We start from the raw sequence: 23936 nt of genomic DNA on the forward strand, positions 1-23936 counted from the left end.
CATTTCCTCATTTCCCCCACTATCTCAGCCTTCGGCAACCACCAATCTATTCTCTGTTTCCACATATAAGTGATATTATACAGTACTTATATTTCTGTGTCTCACTTATTTCACTTAGTATGACACCTTCAAGGTCCATCCATGTTGTCACAAATGGCAGAATGTTCTTCTTTATCATAGCTGAATAATACATACACACACACACACACACACACACACACACACACACACACACACACTTTCTTTATCCATCCATCCACTGATGGACACTTAGGTTGTTTCCATATCTTGGTTATTGTGAATAATGCTGTAATGAACATGGGGGTGCAGATATTTCTTTGAGATAGTGATATCATTTCCTTTGGACATATACCCAGATATGGGATTGCTCGATCATATTAATATGGTAGTTCTATTTTTAATTTTTGTATAACTTCCAAGCTGTTTGCCATGGTGCCTATGCCAATTTACATTCCCACCAACAGAAGGATTCCCTTTTTTCCAGATCCTTGTTATCTCTTGTCTTTTTGATAACAGCCATCCTAACAGGTGTGAGGTGATATCTCATTGTGGTTTTTATTTGCACTTCCCTGATGATTAGTAATGTTGAGTGTCTTTTCTTGTACATGTTGCCCATTTGTATGTCTTCTTTGGAAAAATATTTATTCAGGTTTTCTGCCCATTTTTAAATTGGAATATTTGTTTGTTTGTTTATTGCTATTGAGTTGTATGCATTCCTTATATATTTTGAATGTTAAACCCTTATCAGATATATGGCTTGCAAGTATTTTCTCCCATTCAGTAGGCTGGCTTTTAATTTTGTTGGTTATTTCTTTTGCTACACAGAAGTTTTGGTTTGATGTAGTCCCACTTTTGTTTGTTTGTTTGCTTTTGTGGATTGTACTTTTGGTCTTGTCCAAAATATGGTTGCCAAGACAGGAGATTTTTCCCTATGTTTTCTTCTAGGAGTTTTACAATTTTAGGTTTTACATTTAAGTCTTTAACACATTTTGAGTTAATTTTTGTAAGTGGTGTAAGATAGAGGTCCAATTTCTTACTTTTGAATGTAAATATCAGATTTTCCCAACATCATTTATTGAGGAAAATATCTTTTCCCCATTGAGTATTCTTGACTTCCTTGTCAAATATTAATTGACCGTATGTGTGTGTTTATTTCTGGACTCTCAGTTTTGTTCCATTGGTCTATGTATCTATTTTTATGCCAGTACCATACTGTTTTGATTATGATAGCTTTGTACTATAGTTTGAAATCAGGAAGTGTGATGCCTCCAGCCTTGTTCTTTCTCAGAATTGCTTTGAATATTTGGGATCTTTTGTGGTTCTGTACCAATTTTATGATTAGTTTTTCTATTTCTGTGAAAAATGCCATTGGAATTTTGACAGGGATTGCATTGGCTCTATAGATGGCTTTGAGTAGGATGGACATGCTAACAATGTTAATTCTTCCAATCCAAGAGCACAGGATATTTTTCCATTTATTTGTGTCTTCATCATTTCTTTCCTAAATGTCTAATAATTTTCAGTGTACAGATGTTTCACCTCATTGGTTAAATTTATCCCTAAGTATTTTCATTGTTTTTAATGCTATTGTAAATGGGATTCTTTCTTTTTCAAATTGTTCATTATTAGTGTATGGAAACATAGCTTATTTCTGTAAGTTGATTTTTCATCCTACAACTTTACTGAATTCACTTATTAGTTATATTTTTTTGATGGAGTCTTTAGGATTTTCTGTTTCCAAGATCATATCATCTTCAACAGAAACAGTCTTACTTTTTCCTTCCCAAATTGGATGCCTTTTATTTCTTTTTATTGTCTAGTTGCTCTGTCTAGGACTTCCAGTACTGTGCTGAACAGAAACAGGGAGAGTGGGCATGTCTTGTCTTGTTCTTGACCTTAGAGGAAAAGCTTTCAGCTTTTCATCATTAAGTGTACATGTTAGCTGTGGTCTTGTCATATATGGCTTCTATTATGTTGAGGTATATTTTATCTATACTTAATTTGTTGAGAGTTTTCATCATGAAAGGATGTTGAATTTTGTCAAAATCTTTTTCTCCATCTATTGAAATGACCATATAATTTTTATCCTTCATTTTGTTAGTGGAGTGTATCACATTGATTGATTTGCATATATTGAACCATTCTTGTATCCCAGGAATAAATCCTTCTTGATCATGACATATGATTCTTTTAATGTATTGCTGAATTCAGTTTGCTAATATTTTGTTGAAGACTTTTGCATGTATGTTCATCAGAGATATTGACCTGTAATTGTCTCTTCTTGTAGTGTTCTTATCTTGCCTTGGTATCAGGGTAATGATGGCCTTTTAAAATGAGTTTGTAGTGGATAGAGTTTCCATTTTTTGGAGGAGTTTGTATTAATTCTTCTTTAAATGCTCATCTTATTGTTTTCTAGCTGTTTTGTAGTTCATTTGTTCTTTTCTTCCTTCTTTGCTGTCTTCGTTTGTGAATCAGTGATTTTCTGTAGTGGTATACTTTGATTCTCTTCTCTTTACCTTTTGTGTATCTACTGTAGGTTTTGCTTTGTGATTACCATGAGGCTTACATAAAACATTTTATAGATTTAACAGTCTATTTTAGGCCAATAACAATTTAACTTTGATCACATACAAAACTCTTCCCTTTTACTCCCCACCCCATGTTTTATGCTTTTGGTGTCATAATTTACCTCTTTTTATGTGTGTACCATTAACAGATTATTGAAGCTATAGTTATTTTTAATACTTTTGTCCTTTAACCTCTATGCTAGAGTTACGTGATTTATACACCATTATATAACGGTATTAGAGTATTCTTAAACTGACTATATACTTACCTTTACCAGTGTGTTTTACACCAGTATGTATGCCTTTAAACTCTATGAACTAAGCCTTAAATCTATAACGTTCAGCTTTTGAATCCTTTCTGAGTGGTTGCTTTACAGTGTTTGAAACCCAGAAAACTTTGGTTTGCATGATGAGAATCTCAAAGACACACAGCCCTGAGTTTGATCCCCAGCCACAAAACAGTCTATTTTGGCCTTGAGCTCATCACTTTACAACAGTGGACCAGCCTCTATGAGCCCCAAAGAGTGCCATGACATTCTAAACTTGTAAACAGAGGGGGGTGGGGAAGAGGAGTGGTCATGGGATTGGGGTGTGAGTTGATGAGAGCTTTCCAGGATTTTTGTATGGCTAAGAGACAGACACACATGTTCCCAAGACAACTGACGTGTGTGGGTGGGGGAAGGGGTGTCTGGATCCCTGTGGTTTTGGTTGATCTCTCCTTTCTTGCTCTTTCTGACATGTCAGTAACTTTCTTTGAATAGGAAGAATTAAGTGCTGTTGTTTTAAATTTTGTTTAAGCTAAAATATAAATTGCATGTAATAGCTTATGGGATATTAAGACAGAAATCAACACCTCAAGAATCATCCTCTCATTTATAAATGAAGAAACTGAAGCTCAGAGAAGTTGTTATATTTTACCCAGGATCTCACATCTAGCAGGTGGCAGAACTCAGAGAAAAGCCCAGGTCTTCTTTCCTCCCTCCTTCACTTGAGCAATTTGATGCATATTTTACCAGGGAGAACTGGAGTCATTCCTTATGATTTAGTGATGCAAACACAAATCAACATTCAGAAGCCTGTTCTGACTTTCTTTACATGAGTTTTAAATAGAGCATAATAGCCACTGAAAATAAATCTTTGGATTCGAAACTTGACAGTGCGCTTCAGCTCTGTTCTCTCTCTTGGAATACAAGGACATATTTCCATTTTATTGCAAATTGAACATAAGCAGTTTTACTACATAGCCAGAAGTTTGGCAAGACCACTTTAAATTTCAAGCCCCCAGATTTATCTTGAATGAACTTGAGGCTGGGTGTGTATGTGTGTGTGTGTGTATGTAGCCGTTTTCAATAGAGTTTTCCAACTGTCTTTGGATGGGCTGTGGACAGTTGTCTAGTGGTCTCAAACTGTATGTGCTCTGAATTATTTTCATCTTTAGGACCAGATCTTCATGGAAAATGTGGGTGCAGTGAAGCAGCTTTGCAAACTAACCAACAACCTTGAAGAAAGAATAGAAGAGTTAGAAATATGGAACAGAAACCTGGCCAGGCTAAAGCGGCTCAGTAGTTGGAAGTCCTCCGCCAGTGAAGTGAGCTCAATCAGGTACAGAAATTTGGAGAAAGGAGAGAATGGGGTCTTTCCATAACTAGATCAATCTGAATGGTTTGTTCTACCAAGCAGCAACCATTACTTTCTTTTAATTAAGTCCCTATTCTTCTTTCAGAATGTTTTGGAACACAGTTGTTTTATGTGGTAATTTTATTTTTTCTGTTGCTGCTTTTAAACTAAAACAAAATATAATGCATCTGTTTAAGAGCAGTGATTATAGGAAGTGCTACATTTTAACAAAAGGGTGGCCTTTCCTTTAAGGAGGAAAGTTGGCCATTTCTAAATTTAGAAAACCATGTTTGGTCCTCAGGGAAAAAACTTTTATTCTATTTTTTTTATTACTTAAGCAGGTACATGCACATTTTCTGGGATATATTTTGAGAAAAAGGGAAATGTAACTTTTAATGCATTTATTTATACTTACTAAGTTTCTTGTACACAAAAAGAACTCTCAATTGCCTTGACTTTTCCTTTTTTAAATTACCACTGAATTAAAAAAAAAAAAGCATACTGCTGTGTTAGTGACAGCCTGGGCCTTTGTCATGTAACTCTTAGAGAGGCATTTGAATCAAAACTAATTTTCTCTTTCTCTTTTTAAAGCAAATTTAGCAGAGCTCTTAGTGCATCTTCTCCAAAAAGGACCATTCCCAAAAAAACCGGCAAGGTAAATAGACTTAAATTTATAATGAACAGAGATGATATTTTCTATTCAAATAGTCTTTAGAAAAATTGATCAGGAATTTTTTTCTTCATTTATTTGTTGATGGGTTCCCTAGGCATCCTTATGCACTTCAGGCATTTAAATATTATCCTTTTAATAGATATTAACTGGTTTTTCAAAGAGAAGTTTAGAGATATGAGTATAGAACATGTTCATTTCAGAAATATTGTTCTGCCACTTTTTGTGTACATAGTCCCCATCAGGTGAAATTCATCAGCAGATGACCCTGGGCTGCAAGATCTGTGTGGATGCCTTGACTCGATTCAGGCCCTTATCTTTGTCTCCAGAAGATCTCAAAGGGATGTCAGTTAATCCTCAAATCCCTCTTTTCCCTTTGATATTTAGTACTATATATGCAAATGGAGACTAGGTATTCACTTGCTTGCAAAGGTTAAAATGTGACAGCTTTATTAATGAATAGAGCATTTCATCAAATAGGATAACATTTACATTAAAGGTGAAGGTTAATCATTTATTAACTTAAAGGACACCCTCTCCATTGTAGAGAAGTGTCGGTGAGGGAGAAGCTGCAATACTCTCTTCCTAGCTGCCATTCATAGATAGCTGTGAACCTCAGCTCGCTCCCTCAGATCCACTAGTTTTCCAAAGGTGGCCTTTCCCAGAGGAAGATATTTATGACCTTAATCTATATCCTGTTAAGGGCTGACCTGATGTTTGGACCATTGTCCCAATTTACTCTCTACTCCTCATGTTGTACGTCACTGAACTATTCTAAGAGGGTTTAGAAAGTTTAATATTCTACTAAAAACTACTAAAATGTTATGCTGTGGACAAGTTTCTTGGTATACCAATAGGCATAAATACATGGATAAATGTTTATGTAGAAGTGTTTGGGGGCAAGTTTACTTAATTGCATTGGGAAACAGAGATAATAATAACATCTACCTTACAAAGAGTATTGATAGGATTAAATGAGCGAAAGCCCTTAGCACAATGCCCAGCACATAGCAGGTTGCTCAATAAACACAAAATACTAAAAATATTGTGTAGGGAAGGTGCTCTTTGTACTAACCAGTTTGCAAGGGGATAGAGGGAATTGTATCTACATCCATGGAGGCCCCGATTGGTACAATTTGGTTCCTGTGCAACCTCTGTAGTGCCCATCTTGCACACACAGAATCTTTTTATTTTGCAGTTTTCTCAGAATATTAACTAGAACATATGGTCCATGAGAACAGGCTCTGTGTCAGCCTTCCTCACTCTGTGTCCCCAGGGACAGACACAGAGCAGGTACTCAAGAAATATTTGTCAAATGAATGAATGAATGGATAGCCCAGTCTCAAACTATTCCCTGAAGGCTCACAATCTAAATTTAAAGCATTAAGAGATTCAGTGTCTTGGGTGTATGGGTGGTGGGGGAGTTGGGGCAGTTATGCCCCTGTGCATGCAAAAGTGAGTAAGATGTGGCCCCTTCTAAAGAACTTTAAGGTAGCCAGGGAAGATCAGAAGAGAATACAAAGAACAGTTGTACCCGGATGTGATAAATATTGCAGAGGCTCAGAGCACCGTGGGAGTATCATAGGACCCAGGCCTTCAAGGGGGCGTAAGCTTTGGCTAGAAAGTGACAGGTGCTGCTGGAGAGGTTTCAGATGGAATGGCACAAGCCAAGGTCTGGGAGCTGGCACCAGCTTCCTTGAAGGACTAGGTGGGAGTTTGTTAGGGAGGAGAGTAGAAGTTAAGGCTGAAAATATAAGTTAGGCTCAGTTTCTGGATCACCAGTTAAGGAGTTCATTTGGCAGCCATGAAGACTTTTTGAATAATAACAATAATATCTAAGTTGTATAGTGTATCCTTTCTTTACAGGCAGAAAAGGGAGGCAGCATGGCATTGGGGTTAAGAGCATAGATTCTGGAACCAAGTGTTTTTTGGTTCAAACCCTGCCTCTGTGACTTACTAGCAGTGTGATCTTGAGTGAGGAACTTAGCCTTCCTGGGACTCATGTTTCCCCATCTCTAAAATAGGGATGATAACAGTACTTGCCTTATAGAGTAGTTGAGGATTACTGTGAGGTTAAATAAATTAGTATACATAACGCACTCAGAAGAGTGTGTGGCACATAAGTGCTATATAAGTGTCTACCGCTATTTAGTATTTTCAAACCCACTATTTCAGTGGTTCTCATACTTTGGCATATATCAGAGTCTTCCAGGGAGCTTGATAAAATACAAGTAATGGTGGTGTTTTGCTCTCCCTGTACTATCTTTCTAGGAGGTTTTGGCTATTTCTCCGAGGTTAACTTTCCCTTCCATACACCAACCCCCTAGGTAACCTTTATTCCTCAAAGCCTCCAAGATCCTTGGAGCATTGAAACACAAGTGTATGGGTGGAGAGTGGTCCTCCTGGGTTGGGTGGGGGCCTTAATGAGCAAAGTGCTGGCTATGAGCAGTTGGTGGGCTTTACCCGATGGTGAGAAGCCTGGCTGGGCCAATGCTGGCCAAGATGATGCTCGTTCTGGAGGAAGATTAAGGTCTCATCCAATCCAAAGGGTTCCTCTCCTTTCCTTCTCTTTCTTTACTTCCAAGAGGTAGGTGGGTGATTCTTGCTGTGTGTTGATGATTGGGGCAAGGTGAGAAAGACCTCAGGGTTCGAGTAAAAATTCACTGAGTATGTGGAGGAGGAGGGAGAGAGGGAAGGAACAAACAGGCTTCTTCTGAGAGCCCGCCTCCCCCCACAATTCAGGGTATTATGAAAATTAGTAACATAGAGGTCAAATGGATCATACTGAATAAATGATGTATCATCTCAATGAGTATGTTTATTTTTAAATTTATTTATTTATTTATTGTTTTAATCGGGGTATAGTTGTCTTACAGTGTTGTGTTAGTTTCTACTGTACAGCGATGTGCAGTTCCCTGTGCTATACAGCAGGTTCTTACTAGTTATCTATTCTAAACATATTAGCAAACACAGGTACTTTTCATTATCTCACTTCTTACAGATTCACAGCCCCCCACCTCACTCTAAATGGAAACCTATTGAATCAGAATTTTTCAGGGCGTTTAGATTTTTTAACAAGCTCCATAGTAATTCTCATGCAGACTTGAACTTGAGAAACATTTCTCTGTTAATCAGGTCCACCCAATAACTCTGAAATGTAGGCAGGTATGATTTTATCCTTCCTATTTTATTGATGAGGAAAATGAGGATCAATGACACTTAGATGACTTGTTCAGGGCTTGACTCTAGGTCTGACCCCAGGTCTCAGGCCATTTTCCTATACGAGGTCAAAGGATTTTGAGCAAAAGCATGGAGACTTAAAATAATCTGGCAGCTTTGGGGAGTAGGTTGGAGGGGGAAGCTCTTATCCTGAGGTTAATACTATTTAATTCTAATCAATTCAACAAATTTCATTGAGTTCTTTCTTTGCGCAGCACACTATTAGGACGTCCTCAAAACCGTTCCAGTGGGATGTAGGAATGGTATAAACCATCCACTTCTTGGTATTCAAAGTGGCTTCCTACTGCACTTATGGATGACTCAGTTATGATAGCCCTAAAATTTGGGTACTTGTTAAAAAGGGTGTGGTTAATTCCCCCCCACCCCGATATTACATTGAAGAACATTTTCTTTATGCAGATAACCTGCCAAAGAAATTCAAAGACCAATTTAAAACTATTTCTTAACTACCACCATCCTCCAATTCCCTTCCAATCCTGTACCCCCAGAAGGAAGCAAACATAATACTCTCTATTGCATTAGTAGGAAACTCATATTTAAGGAGCACCATATTTAACTGGGCAGAAAGCCTCTTGTATGTCCAGCGAGATTCCTCACCAGTTGCACAGCTGTCTCTCCTATGGTTCTTGGCTCATTCCTTATGTGCAAGTTTTTAATGCCAACATGTACCAGTCCTAAAGGTTTGTCTCACTCACTTCCTATAGAGTGTAATTTACTTATTTTCATATCCCCCTATAGCGTTGCTCATAGTAGTGCTTAATGAATATTTGTTGAATGGATGTAAGAATAAATAAGACCTAGGCCCAGAAGAGTCCTCAAAAATAGGTAGCAGCATTGGAAAAAATTGTATATGATTTAAGGAGTAATTAATAGTATTTCATGCCACAAAAATCTTTTCTACAATTTATCATGCTGCCTGAAGTTCTTCCATTGGTATTTATTCTATTATGTCTTGAAGACCTTTTGATTTTCAAAAGTATCCTATTAAAAGAAATGGACCTCTGGGTTCTGACAGTATATTGTCTGGTAGGTCTTCTTCTCTCATAAAACTTCAAGAATAAGCACTAAATGAATGGCACAGACAATTGTCCTGCAGGGAAGAGAGAGTGTAGCCTGGAGTGCCAAGAAAAGGGAAGAACTTGGCTTTGAAAGGACTTCGTTTTCAGAGGCAGAGAGAAGGAGGGAGATGTAGGCTGAAGGGAGCAGCAAAGATCCCCTGGGGAATGAGTCTTCAGGCATCCTTCTCAAAGTTGGTATCACTGATTTTTCATTTCTCATTGCTGAATTTTTTATAGGTTTCTTTTTCAGGAAAAAAACAGTCGTGTCCTAACTGGGTTTTCCAGACCTTGGTTATAACTCTCATTGCTGTGATGGCATTTTGGTAAGAAAAACATCAGTGTTGTGCTGTGTCAAGCTCTTTTTCTCTTCCCATCTTCCTTTTCTCGCACATGAACTGGGGACTGACTTTCTATTTACTTTGAAGACAAGGAGCCCTTTAAACCAGGCATTGGCCTTTGATTTAGCTTAGAGATACGGGAGCCCTTTATAAACTCATACTTTGAAGAAAAGAAGCACAGGCTTTCTGTTCTTAAATGTGAGATGAAGGATGATCTTTTTTTTTAACCAACTGATATTTTTTACCAGTTCCCTGTGCCTTTCGTGTGTGTGTGTGTGTGTGTGTGTGTGTGTGTGTGTGTATCTTTTTTAGTCTTGCAAATAACTTTCTCAAAATCTTTGCTCTCCTTCCTATATACTTAGGCGAAAAGAGTGAGTAGGTACAATCCACTCTCCCATGGATATTCATATTATTAGAATTCTTCTGGATTTTATACCAAAAGAGACTGAGATTACCCCAAGATATGCAATATGATGAAATTGTAGCCAAATGTACTAAGCAGTTAAAGCAAATACATTTGCTATGCAAGCATTGCGTGCCTTTTGACTGCCATCCCTCCTTTGCAGGGAGGAGGGGTCATCCTTTACTGGGATGATAAGTCTTTATCAGGTCTCTGGTCTTCAGGCTCGTGCTGCTGCTATGATGGCTCCTCAGCCTTTGAGCCCTGGTCATCTTTCCTGTGTCCTCCTTGCCTTCTTGTTTTTGGTCTGTTTACATGGTGGAAGGGGTATTTATCTATCCCTCCAAAAATGCTTTGTTAGTGTGGAAAAGGACTAGCTTCTGGGCCTTGTCTCAGAAGATACAGTTACCCTCAGAGGAAGGGATGGTCCCAAGGATGCTTCCAGTTCCTTGATCTAAAGCAGCTTCTCAGTTATAGGAGACATTGTGGGTCTCTCTGTACCCTTCTCTCCCCTCAGCATTTTAACTTTTCACTTGCTACTGCCCACTGCAGGAAGCATCCCCAAGTATTTGACACCACTACATAGAATTCCCATTAGAAACTGGTGTACTTTTCTCGCTCTCCTAAGTGAACTTGTCTTCTTCTGGGATTCCCAACTCAGGAGAGTGTGAGCGTCTACTTTTCACAGACATGCTTAACATTCTCTAGAGACACAAATTCCCATGAAAATCCAATGCAAAGCTTATAGGAAGTCTAATTTTGATATGAAGAGACTGCTTTTTAAATGTGCTTATCAGATCTTATGAATTCCAATGTTGTTGACCTCTAAGACCAGAAATGGGAGGTATTGGGCTTATTGTCTTGTTTCTGGCCTGTGGTGTACCTGAGAAGTGTCAAAACCCTAAAGAAAGAAGCAGATGTCCGTTTCATTCTATGATCCTAGAAGTTGCCCGGGCCATGCAATGATGCAGATGGCAAACAAATCAGAAAGAGTATTTAAGGATTAGTAATAGGGAGATAGAAAATGGGAAATGTGGGAGAACAAAGTCAGGGAGACTGGACCACAGCAAGTAGTTGCCAGGGCGACGCCACAGATTCTGTCTAACGGCATCTTTGGAGCTCAGCACCACTTTTCCCAGGCAGGGCTGTGCTCACTGGGCAGTAACAAGCTGCTGCTGAGAACACTCTGGGGATCCTTTCTTCATGAGCAGCATTCAAATGTGTGGCACATTTCTTTGTGTATATTTAATGATGGTAAATCCACTACCTTTCATGGGGAACAAGATATCAATACTAATGAGGAGTTGAGTCTAGAGAACCAGATGTGACATCAAGCCGGCAAGAGGTCAAGTAAGGTCCCCTGTGTCAGGCCCAGCACACGGCAGGATTGTAGAGAGAGTTCTAGAGACACCCTCGAAAGAGGAGAATGCTGAGTGTTTGGATGTGTGAGCAATATTGGGAAGAGCTTCCCAAAGCTCAGGACCTTTAAGGTAAGCTTCCTTTTGGTTATATAAGTTCTGATAATCGGGGGGAAAGATACACTCATTATTTTGAAGTCATGTAGTGTGGAAATGGATGCTTTATTGTACTTTTTTCCTTCCTCTGTCCAAGTTGGTGTATTGTGCTCTGAAAAGACAGGCAGCAGGAAGATGTCAGAAGCGGCCAAAGGGTTTGGCACCTACTGCTGACTAAACCTGTGTGGCCTTTCATTTCCCAACACCACAGTGTGGACGCCCTCCACCGGGGGGGATATGAACTGTGCTCTGAGTTTTGCCTGCAAGGAGCAGAGGGCTGCCTCCAGTGAGGCTTCCTGCTTCCTCTTGTAATCTTCCACTAGTGACAGACGTTTCTGAGACAGCTTGCCAGGGCCAGGGGGCTGCTTTGTGGAAAAATCCGTCAGCCTGGAGTAGCCAGGGAGCCTCTGAGCTCCAGGAAGATTGGGGGCTTTTTCTCACCAGGGCTGAGAAGCAGAACTGTGCTGGCTTCCATGGTGCTTCTGTCAGCCCTGGCCGCCCGCCCCCTCCTCTCCCATCTGTGTGGCCTGGGAGAGGACATCTCTGGCCAGCTGGTTGTGTGAAATATATTGGCATCAAATCTGCCACATAACTCTTTCTTTCTTTTTTTTTTTTAACAGTGGCTTGACAATAGTCTCCCTTTACATACTTAGCTTAAAAGATCAAGACCGATGTACCCCAAGTCTCCCTTCGAGGTGAGAATTCCAGTCTTGTTTTCCTTTGGGGAGAAGGATTCTTGAAGGCCTCTTTCATTAATTATTTTGTTCTCCTCCTCCAGCAACCTCACCAGCTCCCAGGATCCGGCTCTGCCACCCACAGCTTCCCCCTTGGGTAAGATCGTCACATTCCTCACCCTCAAACCCAGCCTGGGTTTCATGTGAATTGTCAATAGAAGAACCAGCCTTTCAGGTTAACCTCATCACTTTCCTCCCCTCTGTCCAATGCCTTGCAGCACCTAATACATCTCTGGCAACCACACAACCCCCCTTCCAAGTACCAGAGATCACTTTCTGTGAGATCCTGCCATGTCAGGAGACTTATTGCTGTCCCATCTGGGGAACAAGAAGAGTCCTCTCAAGCCCTGTGCAAAGACAGCCCAAGGAGAAGGAGCCCCATCAGAGGCCATGGGCAGGTAAAGAAGGTTCAAAGAGTAACTAGTGCTTTGAACCTGAGGTTTTTCCCTTCTCACTGTCTACTTGGATAGTCTGTTAATGGTTCCACTCTTCTATTTGGGGTGGCAAGATCTTTGAAAACACAAATACACAAACTTGTAATCACTTACAATATTGAGTTCCCCACCCAGGGATGAAATTTTGGTTGATTCAAGTGAAAGGGTCTCATTTGTTCATTGCCAACCAAGATAGTAATAGTAGCACAAGAGAAGTAATTATGTGAGGATGGGTAGATCTTTTGGCTCACTTAGAACTTATAAAATGATGTGGCATCTGGGCTCTCTGCCCAAACCAAGTAGGGCAAAATGTAAAAGGCTTTGAAGATTCTAATGAGTTCAGGGTTAAGCTTTAAGTCCCTGAAAAAGGCTTCCACTTTCAGATTATCTTCTTCTTCCTCCTCCTTGGGACACAGACACACACACACAGACACACAGACACACACTGATACTCTTTAAGTAACAGAATTTTCATGTTAAAAAAATTGGGACTTCCCTGGCGGTCCAGTGGTTAGGACTCTGCGCTTCCACTGAAGGGGGCACGGGTTTGATCCCTGGTCTGGGAACTAAGATCCCGCATGCCGCACGGCCAAAAAATAAATAAATAAATAAATAAAATTATGGAAACTTGATCAAGGACTAAAAGTGTAATTATCTCTGTAAGATCAAATACTATACATCCCAATGTATACTGTTATTGTTTCTAGAAATCTCCTTCTGTATATACACATTTTAACAAGTGTCTAAAATAATGATGATGATGATGATGCTAATAATAACAATACATACATATCAGTGTGACTTATCAGTTAAGATGCTGTGGTAACAACTCCCAAATCACTGTGGCTTAATGTGACAAAAATTTATTTGACTCTCTCTATACGTCAAATGTCGGTCAAAAGAGGGATCTTGTTCATCATGCCATTCAGGACTCAGCTGATAGAGACTCCTTCTCAGTATATATTTCCACAGCCTCTATAGAGGTGGTAAGAGAACAGGGCAAATTGTGCACTGGCTCTTACAGCTTCCATGTGGGTGTAACACAAGTCACTTCTGCTTACATGTTACTGGCCAAAGCAAGTGACATTGGTCATGTCTAATTTAAAAACAGTTGGTGAAGTGCAGACCCAACACATGCCTGGAAGAAGATGAGCCAGAATATTTTTGAGTAGACCTGATGACTAATGACATGTAGACTATGGTCAGTGGTTGAAGTTTGGGGGCAGGAATGTAATTTCCTTTGATATTATTTCATATTCGAGGCTTGAATAAATAACTTCTACAAATCATCATCATCACCATCATCAGTAACACCACATAATGAGGTATTACTGTTGTATGCAAGGCACTGTCATAAGTAGGCTACATGAGTAAGTCCTTTAGTCCTCACAAGCTTGAAAGATAGGCACTGTTATTATCCCCTTTTTTCCCAATGAGGAAGCTAAGCTATCCCCCGCACCTATAGGAGGCAACGCTTGTAGTGTTTTTCTCATGAAAGCAATTTTTCATTGAACTTGGGAACAGATGCATCACTACAGAGTGAGGATAAAAGTTCAATTTGAAGGAAGAAATTTTCAGTTTCAGTGATCATATCCTCAATAGTTTTAAATATGGAAAAATCCATTACTGTCTCAGAAATCCCCCAGAACCTTCCTTCCTTTTTTTTTTTTTTTTTTTAAATTTTACTTATTTTATTTTTGGCTGCGTTGGGTCTTCGTTGCTGCGCGCGGGCTTTCTCTAGTTGCAGCGAGTGGGGGCTACTCTTCGTTGTGGTGCGCGGGCTTCTCATTGCGGTGGCTTCTCTTGTTGTGGAGCACGGGCTCTAGGCCCGCAGGCTTCAGCAGTTGTGGCTCACAGGCTTCAGTAGTTGTGCTTCTGGGGCTCTAGAACACAGGCTCAGTAGTTGTGGCGCACCGGCTTAGTTGCTCCGCGGCATGTGGGATCTTCCCGGACCAGGGCTCGAACCCGTGTCCCCTGCATTGGCAGGCGGATTCCTAACCACTACGCCACCAGGGAAGCCCCCTTCCTTCCCTTTTTAAAGCACATGGAACCTTGTGGCTGGTAAACCTTTTCCTTACCTTGGGAGTCCACCTTGGTGTCATTTTCTGAGAACAGTCCTCAAATGAGACCATCTCACCCATGTGAGGTGGATAACAATGAATCCTGAACAGGAAGAGGTTGGGAACTGGCCCAATCTTCATTTTCGAAAAGTTTTTTGACCTTTGAGCAAATTCACTCCTATAGCAACCAGCTCTTCACATCAAGGGGATACTGGGAAGAGTAGCCCTTATCAAACCACATGAAGGTTTATTGCCATCTTCTCTGGGACAATGAGTGTCTGCTCATCTTATGTTTCCATAATGATGAGAGACACTGAAGAGACTCCCAAAGAAAGAAGATTTGCTCCAAGGTGTCTGGCTGTGTCCTCCTAGACACAACTATCAGCTTCTCTGGCTAAAAATGGAGTTTAAATTCTGCTTTATCAGGCTCTCTGACACACTGGGAAAGTTGTTCCCTCTTCCCTCTTTCAACTTAAGAAAAAAAACTGAAAGGATTTAAATGTTCTATTTACTATAACCTTCAGGAAACTTGAAAACTCTGGGGGATTTAGAGTCATAGAAGGTCAGAGAGCAGCTACACCAGTGGCTCCCTGACTTTTTGACCCTGAGATTATGAATCCATTATGTTTTTACAATTATTTGAGAAAGTACGTAGAGGGAGAATGTAACTATAAATTCTGTTAAGCTTTTAATTGAATTATTTTTGTTAATTCAACAGCAACATTTGAAAAATGGTACAAATCTATGGGAGAGATTGTTACTTTTCAAGTCCACAGCCAACACCACAGACCCCTTTATGTAATCATCTGGGATTCCAAAGTCCCCAGGTCAGGAGAATCTCTGATTTATACCAATTTACCCATTTTATGACTGATGAAATAGAGGCTCAGGACTTTGCTTAAGATTCTGCAGTGAATTATGAGCAAAGTAGAAATCGAAATCTGGGTCCCCTGTCCCCACCATTCTGCCTCCACTTATTTGGGCTTGGTGTGTGCATGTACCTGGGATCAACTCTAGAAGATGCAGAAAGTATCTACTCTATGGCTCTAGAAAGCCCTTTCAGCACCCTCTGCCCCCTCCCCTTTGCCTATAGCCATTAAAAAAAAAAGTTATGGAAATATAGTTGATTTACAATGTTGTGTTAGTTTCAGGTGTACAGCAAAGTGAGATAAAAATACATGTAAGATTCTTTTCCATTATTTGTTATTACAAGATATTGAGTATAGTTCCCTGTGCTATACAGTAGGTCCTTGTTGGTTATCTATTTTATATATAGTAATGTGTATATTTTAATCCCAACCTCCCAAGTTATCCCTCCTCCCCTTTCCCCTTTGGTGCTATAAGTTTGCTTTCTATGTCTGTGAGTCTCTGTTTTGTAAATAAGTTCATTTGTATCATCTTTTTAGATTCCACACATAAGTGATATCATATATTTGTCTTTGTCTGACTTACTTCACTTAGTATGATAATCTCTAGGTCCATCCATGTTGCTGCAAATGGCATTATTTCACTCTTTTTAATGGCTAAGTAATATTCCGTTGTGTGCCTACAGCCACTGAGCTGTTGTGCCCAGTGTGGGATATTTCTGGGGGCCTGAAGAAAAGCATTTCTCCTCTGCTGCTGCTCCATCTTTTGCCTCTGTCCAGGGCAACATATAACATCAGGGTTCCTAAATCCAAAAGAGAAAACCAGGCAAATATTCTTTTCAACAAGATGTCTCTGAGGCATTTAAGACCAATTACAAATTTAAGAATAAAAATTTTTTAATTAAAAAGAACTTAGACTAACTCTCAGTGAGATGTGGAGTAATATCTAATAGTTTACCAAGCCCCAGAACACATTTATGAGCCTCCTTCCTGAGGCGTAAGACTACTAGTAAAATAAGTACAGGGAAATCAGCATTTTTATGACATGCTAAGCTCAAGCCATTATTCTTCCTTTGGGCCTAAGTTGGTTGCTTAAAATGTCTTTCAGAAAGGTTATCCCCTCTTCTCACACTTAATAAAAGGTTTGCATAAGACTAATAGGAAGTGGAAAGTGGGTATTTCAAAATATTCAGCTTCTACTCTGAGGAACTGAGTGTGATGCATCAGACTTTAATCTATGGAACCAATAAAGATTTAAATAGGCAGCAGAGTTAGATATTAAAAACTTAAGAGCCTGTGGGAAAAAGCATCAGTGGAGTTCTACAGATTTTAAGAGATTTGGTAAAGACTTTTAAAATCTCACAAAGCAAAAGGCATCTGTAATTCATGCTTATTTTGATTTGGAGACCAGACCTCTGAGAAGAGTCAATGATTGAAAGAAAATGTTTCCCCGTGTTAAAGGACTCAGTCGTCGATTGGTTGGGCTCATTGACTTTTTCTTGGCCTGAGCCTGTTTCAATCATGAAAGAAAAAGGTATCCAAGATGTATTGGGACGCAGCCATCAGCGCAGTTTTACAAGTAGTGCAATACACACATTCTACCACGACAGGATATACTTTGGTTGGACACCATCTTAAGTCTCTCCTCTCCAGAAGTTTCTAATTTAGTTTATGGGGAGATCTCATCTGCTGACTGTGAAATATATCTCCAACTTTACGATGGAAACCACTGGGAATGTATATTAACTTTATAGGGAATATTGCTGGAAGGCACTTGTAAAATGAGAGCCACCCCTGTATGACTACAGGAGAATTTATGGTTTTCCAATAACCAGCCTTTCGGAATTGAGTAGTCTTGCCTCAGAGAAGTGACAAAGTGGAGGTGTTTTACAGGAGACTCAAAATTTATTTCCAATCCTGCTTTTGAAAAGCCATTTTCATAATTCTAAGCTGCAAGATTATCTCTCAACTTCACCTTTTTATTACTGTTAAAAAACACTTTATCCCATTAGATGCTAAATCTTATCACAGGGTTCTATGTCTCCAGCAACACAGAAATACACTTCTGTGGAAGTAAGGCAACTCTGTAGTTCTACTGCCAGACTTTACAATGACCTTTTTCCTGAAAATTCAGCAGGAAAATAGAACAAAAGGTAGGGAAAGAAAACAGACAGGATAGAGAAGTCAGGTTTCCCCTTCTCTTTATGCCTCATTTGCCTTGTAAATGAGCCTTCTATGGAAGCAGTCATAAGCAAAAGTCATAGCAGGAGACATGTGCTCGAAAATTACTATTTGAATAGCTGGAATCCAAGAAATCTGGAGGCCTTTTAGACTATATACATTTTTAGGTAAAGGGAAATATTCAATTTTCTAGAAAATCACCATATATCAAGGTCCATTTCTTCTTAAAGGGAAGCATCACACTGGGAAGGATTTTCAGGAAACTTGCCTCGCCTTCAAGTTGTCTCACTCCCATTTGCTAACAGGATGAAGAAGCCCAGCTCCCTGAGTCCACTCCTACCATCCCTCTGTACCCATCCCCTAGGGGTGTCTCCTTTGAGTGTGGAAGAGGAAACATTTTTCTAGAAGATACATGATTGGCTTTCCCTCCTCTCTTCCTTCCTCTTTCCCTGACTCTCCTCCTTCCATCCTTCCACAGATGTGTAGTGAGTCCCACAGTTGAGCCTGGCATTGCCTTATGTGGGGATACAACAGTGAACAAGATGCACTCTTCCAAAAGCTCACAGTTCTAGACAAGTGAACCAGCCCTTCCACTTAGTGTGAGAAGTACTAACCTGGACAGATACTTAGGAGCGACTAACCCCCAGAAGTCTGCACCGTTGCTTTGCTTTCTACCCTGAAATTCCATACAGAAACTTGTTTTAGCTCTTGTCTCTTTTTCTTTCCCATGAAAGCAGCACATATTGTTTTAACTTATGTCTCTTGTTAAATAAGGTTAACGTCTTTGTGTTTTGCCCAAAATTATATTGAAAAACATAGATATTTAATGAAAATGAAGGACTGCAATACAGAGTACATATACTTGAAAAAACATCTGCAAATTTAAAAACTGACTGCAAAAACTTTAAAATTCTTTTGTTAGGTTTGCTTAACAACTCACTAAATGGTTGCTTTTACCATCCACTTTAAAAAGATACATTTTTTTCCCATAGCCTTAACAACAGTCATCTGAGTGGTTACCTTTTCAATATTGCTTTTAAAATGCCTTTTCGGCTCTGCCGGGTCATAACCACTCCCCTGGCTTCCTTCCCCACAAGCAAGCTCTGGCCCCATACCAGTGATTTGAGCCCTCTCCTCAGCTGGCTGCAGCTCAGTTTTTAACTTAAGCTCGCTTTTTTCCTGAGTGGATCACATTATGCTTGGAGTTATAGATTATTCAAAGAATGTTAGTAGAGGTTCCCTATTCTGGAGTTGTTGAGAAAGGGCAAAGATACGTGGAAAGTAACAATCCAGAGATAAAGTGCCCTTTGGTACAGTGATAGAGAAGATATTACTGATTGATCACCACTTAGAGGATTCAGTAATAATACATGCCATGGCAGTGGAAGGGGGGGAGCTGTGAGCTGCAGTGATCTAATCCGGGATGGTGTCTTAGTCGGCTGGGGTTGCCATAACGAAATGCCACAGACTAGGTGACTTAAGCAACAGAAATTTATTTTCTCACGGTTCTGGAGGCTAGAAGTCCAAATTAAGGTGCTACCAGGTCTGGTTTCTTGAGGTCTCACTCCTTGGCTCAAAGATGGCCGCTTTCTCTCTGTGTCCTTACAAGGTCTCTCCTCCATGCAAGCAGGCCTCTTCATGTCCTAATCTCCTCTTCTTATAAGAATGCCACTCAGATTGGATTAGGGCCCACACTAACAGCCTCATTTTAATTTAATTATCACTTTAAAGGCCCATCTCCAAACACAGTCACATTCTGAGTTACCAGGGGTTAGGGCTTCATGCATAAGAACTTGGAGGACATAATTCAGTCCGAAACAGATGGCTTTCTGGAGAAGGGTGACAGTAAACTAGCTCTGTAAGAAATGGCATAGGGATGTGATGGGTTGAAAGGTGGGGGAAACATTCAACTGACAGAGACAAACTAGGGCACACACTGGGTTTCTTCTCATCCCGAACAAGCTTCAAGACTGACAGACTTTTTTCCTCTTCAGGAGACAGGAGCACATCATTCTTGGCAGGACAGGCGCTAACCAACCTTGACTGGGGGAGCGACTGTAAGTTTATATTTAAGTGACTTTCTTCTTTGGTTTTGTGGAGCCGGGCAGAATACTAACAAGCTGTGAAAGCATTACTGGAGTAAGGCACAGGGAAGGAGGCTGCACTCTGCCACAAACACCCGTGGGATTACGTTTCGATAATCGACGGCTGCCTAACCATTAAGGAGGCATTAGAAATGGTTGCATACCGCTAGGCCTTTTGGTTGATCTTCATGGATTTTAATAATTTATTTGAACTTCCTGCTCTCTTCTTCTATTCTTCTGCTAAATTTTTAGTTGGTTTTCTGTTTTCTGATTTTTGTTGAATCTTTCTTTATTGGCCAGATTGCATATCACATTGCGCTCTCCATTTTCAATAAATTTCAATTTAGTAGGACTTCCATGATCCAGGCATTCTTTTGGATGTTATGAGGCTGTCTATTGGAGCTTCTTTTTTTTTTTTTTTTTTTTTAGTTTTCTTAAAATTTACTTTAACAACAACAAAAGCCTTCCCCCCTTTCTTCTCCTTTTTTTCCCCCATTTGAATGCAAATGGAATCCATTTATCTAGGAAACTCTTGTTTCACATTCTGCAATTTGGAGCCTGCGCTGGAGCACAATGCTCTTTTTCTCTGCAGAAGAGTTTACTTTATTTCTTCTCAATTCAGGGATTGATACAACCATCAGTTCTATTCAGATTATGGAAATCCAGCAAATAATAGATCGTCGGTATTGCAGTAGAAGCCTCCAGTGCGGGTGGGTAAGCCTCCCCATTATCCCCTGATTGTTTCTGGAATTTACTCAGGGCTCTGGGTTTTTGAGACTGGAATGAAAGCTAATGCTACCCGGTAAAACCGATGTGTGCTTACATTGCTCCTTAAGTGAAAACACATTTGTTGTATGGTGGAAGAGGGAATCATAAAATGGTTGGTATTAGCAAATGTCAATAAACCACAGCTCCAAAGATTACAGTCTCCTGGTTTAATGGGTAAGTCCAAAGCTAAAAGCTTAGGGGGCAGCTCTGTGGCTGACTCTCTGAGGCCACATACCATAGGCACAGAGCTGTTAGTTAATTTTATAGAAAAGAAAGACATTATTACTGATGGCTCCAAGTTATGAGTGACCTGACATTTGTATATTTTAATAACAAGGGATATCATTATTTTAATTGCTGAAAAAATATAGCTTATCCTAACCTTTTCAGTTAAGAGAAAAAAATCTGGGTACTGCAGAAGTTATCAGCAATGTTCATCTCTAGTGTATCGCCTGCATCAAGGTAACAATGCATCTAGACGCATAGAGGGCAAGCATAGAAGCTTCAGCAAACACAATATGCAAGTTGTAGTCATTAAGAATAAGGAGTTATTTTTTCTTTATTTGATCAGTATTTACTGGTTTAGTTAAGCCTGCTAATATTTAAGCCTGCTAGGTTAAAGGCAAGGCTGTGTATTTTGAATTGGTGTCACAAATCCTACGGATTCTCAGCCTTATTTCTTTTTCAGCCTAATGTACCTTAAGCTTCAGGCTGATGGTCCTGACTTTTGAAAATAACCTGTATGGTGCTTTATGATTTGTTTATGACCTTTACATTCATTATCTTATTGAATTCTCACAAAATCACATGAGGTTGGTATTATCCCCATTTTGCCATTACAAAACTTGAGGCTCAGTGAGCTTGAAAAAGTCAGAGACAGACATAATTGGTTTGGTAGAATGATGTGATGAAGAGTGAGATGATTTGGGTTCAAATTCCAGCACTTTGACAAGATGTTTATTCTCCCTGCATACCTGTTTCTCATCTGTAAGATGAGGATACTTACTAGCTAAGGAGTTGTGTTCCTGGAAAGCACACAGATGTTGGGAGGCACATAGTAGGAAATGAATTCTATTTACCTAAGCTTCCTCCAGTAGGACAAAGCCCTCCTGATCCCAGTTCAGATCTATTGCTTTCTTATTTTTAACAACCCAGTTTAATATTCATTAATGGAAATTTAAAATGATTGGCTCTTTTCCCCATTTATCTGGTTTTAAGTTATTTCTCCATATAATTCAAGGGATGGCCAGTCATAAGAACTTGTATTAGATACAATAAGCCTTTTTGCTAGAGTTTTCATTACAATATGAATCAATGGAACTCCCCCCTTTCCCCAAGCATCCCTAGTCAAGGGCAGGAGGAATGTCTGTATAAGCATTTCTGTCTTGCAGTTTTCTCCATTACTAAATGGTAATTAGGACTATAATAATTTTAGTTGATTCCAGTTCTGAAAGTACATGATATTTCCTGCTAATGTTGCCTAAAAGGGAGTGGTTTACTGTAAAAAAGCTGGTATTTATTATTTCCAATTTTCCTTTCCAGAGGGATTGTTAGTTTGAGGACTTTGCCTCATTTGTCTTCTGAAATCTGTATCTCCTTAAGGGGAACTGAAGTCATTTCCTATTTGTTTAGTTTTGTGCATTTGGTCTGGGATTTGACTTTCTGTCATTTCTTCTGTGTATTTTAACAAACCATAAATCTTTGTGGTATATTTCATATATAGTAAGATTCAAAAGAGATCACTTTGAAATTTGACAGGTATGTCTTTGAAAAACATGAAACTATGCCATGTTAAACTTGATTTTCTGTATCTGTTACGTATTATAGAATATTTCACAGTTTACACAGTATACAAAAAGTAGAAAAAAGCCTTTTGAACCCTTTCCTGAGTATTTTGATTTGTATTTTTTTTCCCATAATTAGGTCTGGAAATTACAATTACCATATTCCTGTTAATAAGTACACACCCACCAATGTCAAATTCTCTCTGGAAATCAAGTAAGTGCATAGCTGTAAAAGACAATTCTGTTTTTATCATTATTTGAATAACAATACTGAATTTCCTTCACAATTTGATCAATAAGTTAGGAGGTGGAAAGTTATCAGTTAAAGAATAATGGTTGGGTTGAGAGTTAGGCCAGCTTGAGGGAGGGGTTTTCAAAATGAAGGTTGGGACCTTCCAGGCTCCCTCCAGTGGAATGGAAAGGCTCTGTGCTGTATACTCATACCTACAAAGTGACAGTGACCCTGGGTTTGATGCTCTCAGACTGCCCCTGGCTGTGTCCCTTTGAATTGGGGTGGGAACTAGAGTAATAGTGTGGCCCTGGCCCCTGGATGTGGGGGGCTGCACATTTTTGTGAGCTTCTGGGAGCAATGCTAATGCAGACACCACCCCCTCCCCGAAGGGAGTTGAAAAAAAGAAGTCAGAGTTTGGAGGTGGGAAGACCAGTGTTCAGATTTTGTCTCTGTCACTTACTAATTCTGTAATCCTGGGGAAACCACTTATCCTCTCTGAGCTACTGTTTATTCATTTGTAAGATGTGTTTGACATTATACCATAACAAGGAGAGCTGCTGTGAGAATCACAGATAATAACAGTGAAATTAATAACTACCATTTGCTGAGCACAGACTATATGCCAGACACTCTACAGTTTACTACTGGGTCATATAATCCTCTCAACAACCCTTTTCAGATGGGAACACTTAGTTTAGAGAGGTCAAAAAGCCTGTCCCGAAACTCATAGCGAGTTAAGTGGTGGAGCTGGGCTTCAAATCAGCCCTTCCTTTTAACCATCACTTTCCTGCCTCCCCAGTGACATGAGATATTTAAGAACATTGCCCCTTCCTGGCACATAGCAGGCACTTCATATTATGACTGCCTTTCCTCCCAAAATCACAAAACTCTAATTTAATCTATTTTATCAGCTATTTAAAATAATTATGGTACTTTAAGACTTTTGCAGAAATTACGCAGTGAGATACTCACCGTGAAGATAGATGGTGTTTATTTTGTGTCTCTTGATGTTAGTTTCTCCTTTGTCCCTTCCACATTTCCCCTCTTCTCCCTTTCCTCTGTCCTCCCCACTTTCCCTCTGCTTCCCCAGCTCTGTTACTCTTCCTCCATCAGTCCCTCCCCCCTCCCCACCCCATCTCTTCCTCTGTTTCACTCAGACTTCATACTCCTTCTCTCATCCACTTTGCTTCTACAATGAGCTAATGACACAAGCCAACTGCTTGCCTTGGAAAGGTTTGTTTCAAGCAGCTAAAATTCCATGGCTCAGAACCCACCATATTTACAGGCAGAGCAAAAGCTAAATGTACTATTCTCTAGCACTCCCTGAGCAACCTGGAACAGCGTTTCCTCATTCGTTCCTAGCTTCGA

The 23936-nt window shown here is 39.7% G+C and overlaps 2 protein-coding genes across 8 annotated transcripts in view; one reads left to right on the forward strand and one right to left on the reverse strand.

The window, feature by feature from the left end:
• The window catches only part of MYRFL (myelin regulatory factor like), a gene marked incomplete at its 3' end in the record, with an annotated part of 118681 nt that overhangs the window by 90330 nt on the left and 4415 nt on the right, over window positions 1–23936 (forward strand). The window contains exons 14-22 of one of the 3 annotated variants that reach the window (XM_082351570.1): window positions 4027–4190; window positions 4797–4860; window positions 9411–9496; window positions 12046–12120; window positions 12204–12256; window positions 12378–12557; window positions 19695–19757; window positions 20407–20494; window positions 22476–22550. In XM_082351570.1, coding sequence (XP_082207696.1) covers window positions 4027–4190; window positions 4797–4860; window positions 9411–9496; window positions 12046–12120; window positions 12204–12256; window positions 12378–12557; window positions 19695–19757; window positions 20407–20494; window positions 22476–22550 — 848 coding nt within the window. Of the gene's footprint in view, window positions 1–4026; window positions 4191–4796; window positions 4861–9410; window positions 9497–12045; window positions 12121–12203; window positions 12257–12377; window positions 12558–15371; window positions 15524–19694; window positions 19758–20406; window positions 20495–22475; window positions 22551–23936 lie in introns of those variants that run through there. The other 2 variants (XR_014233561.1, XM_082351571.1) reach the window with 2 other exon arrangements.
• LOC309609790 (uncharacterized protein) overlaps window positions 1–23936 on the reverse strand; it is a 301740-nt gene that overhangs the window by 34496 nt on the left and 243308 nt on the right. Inside the window, exon 8 of one of the 5 annotated variants that reach the window (XR_014233575.1) lies at window positions 16106–16322. The exons of 2 other annotated variants lie outside the window; for them this stretch is intronic. The gene's annotated coding sequence lies outside the window, so the exon portion shown is untranslated. Of the gene's footprint in view, window positions 1–16105; window positions 16323–18387; window positions 19557–23936 lie in introns of those variants that run through there. 2 more of the 5 variants (XM_082351769.1, XR_014233577.1) reach the window with 2 other exon arrangements.

This window comes from Balaenoptera borealis (assembly GCF_965194805.1).
Source record: "Balaenoptera borealis genome assembly, chromosome: 13".
In the NCBI taxonomy this organism is placed as follows: Eukaryota; Metazoa; Chordata; class Mammalia; order Artiodactyla; family Balaenopteridae; genus Balaenoptera; species Balaenoptera borealis.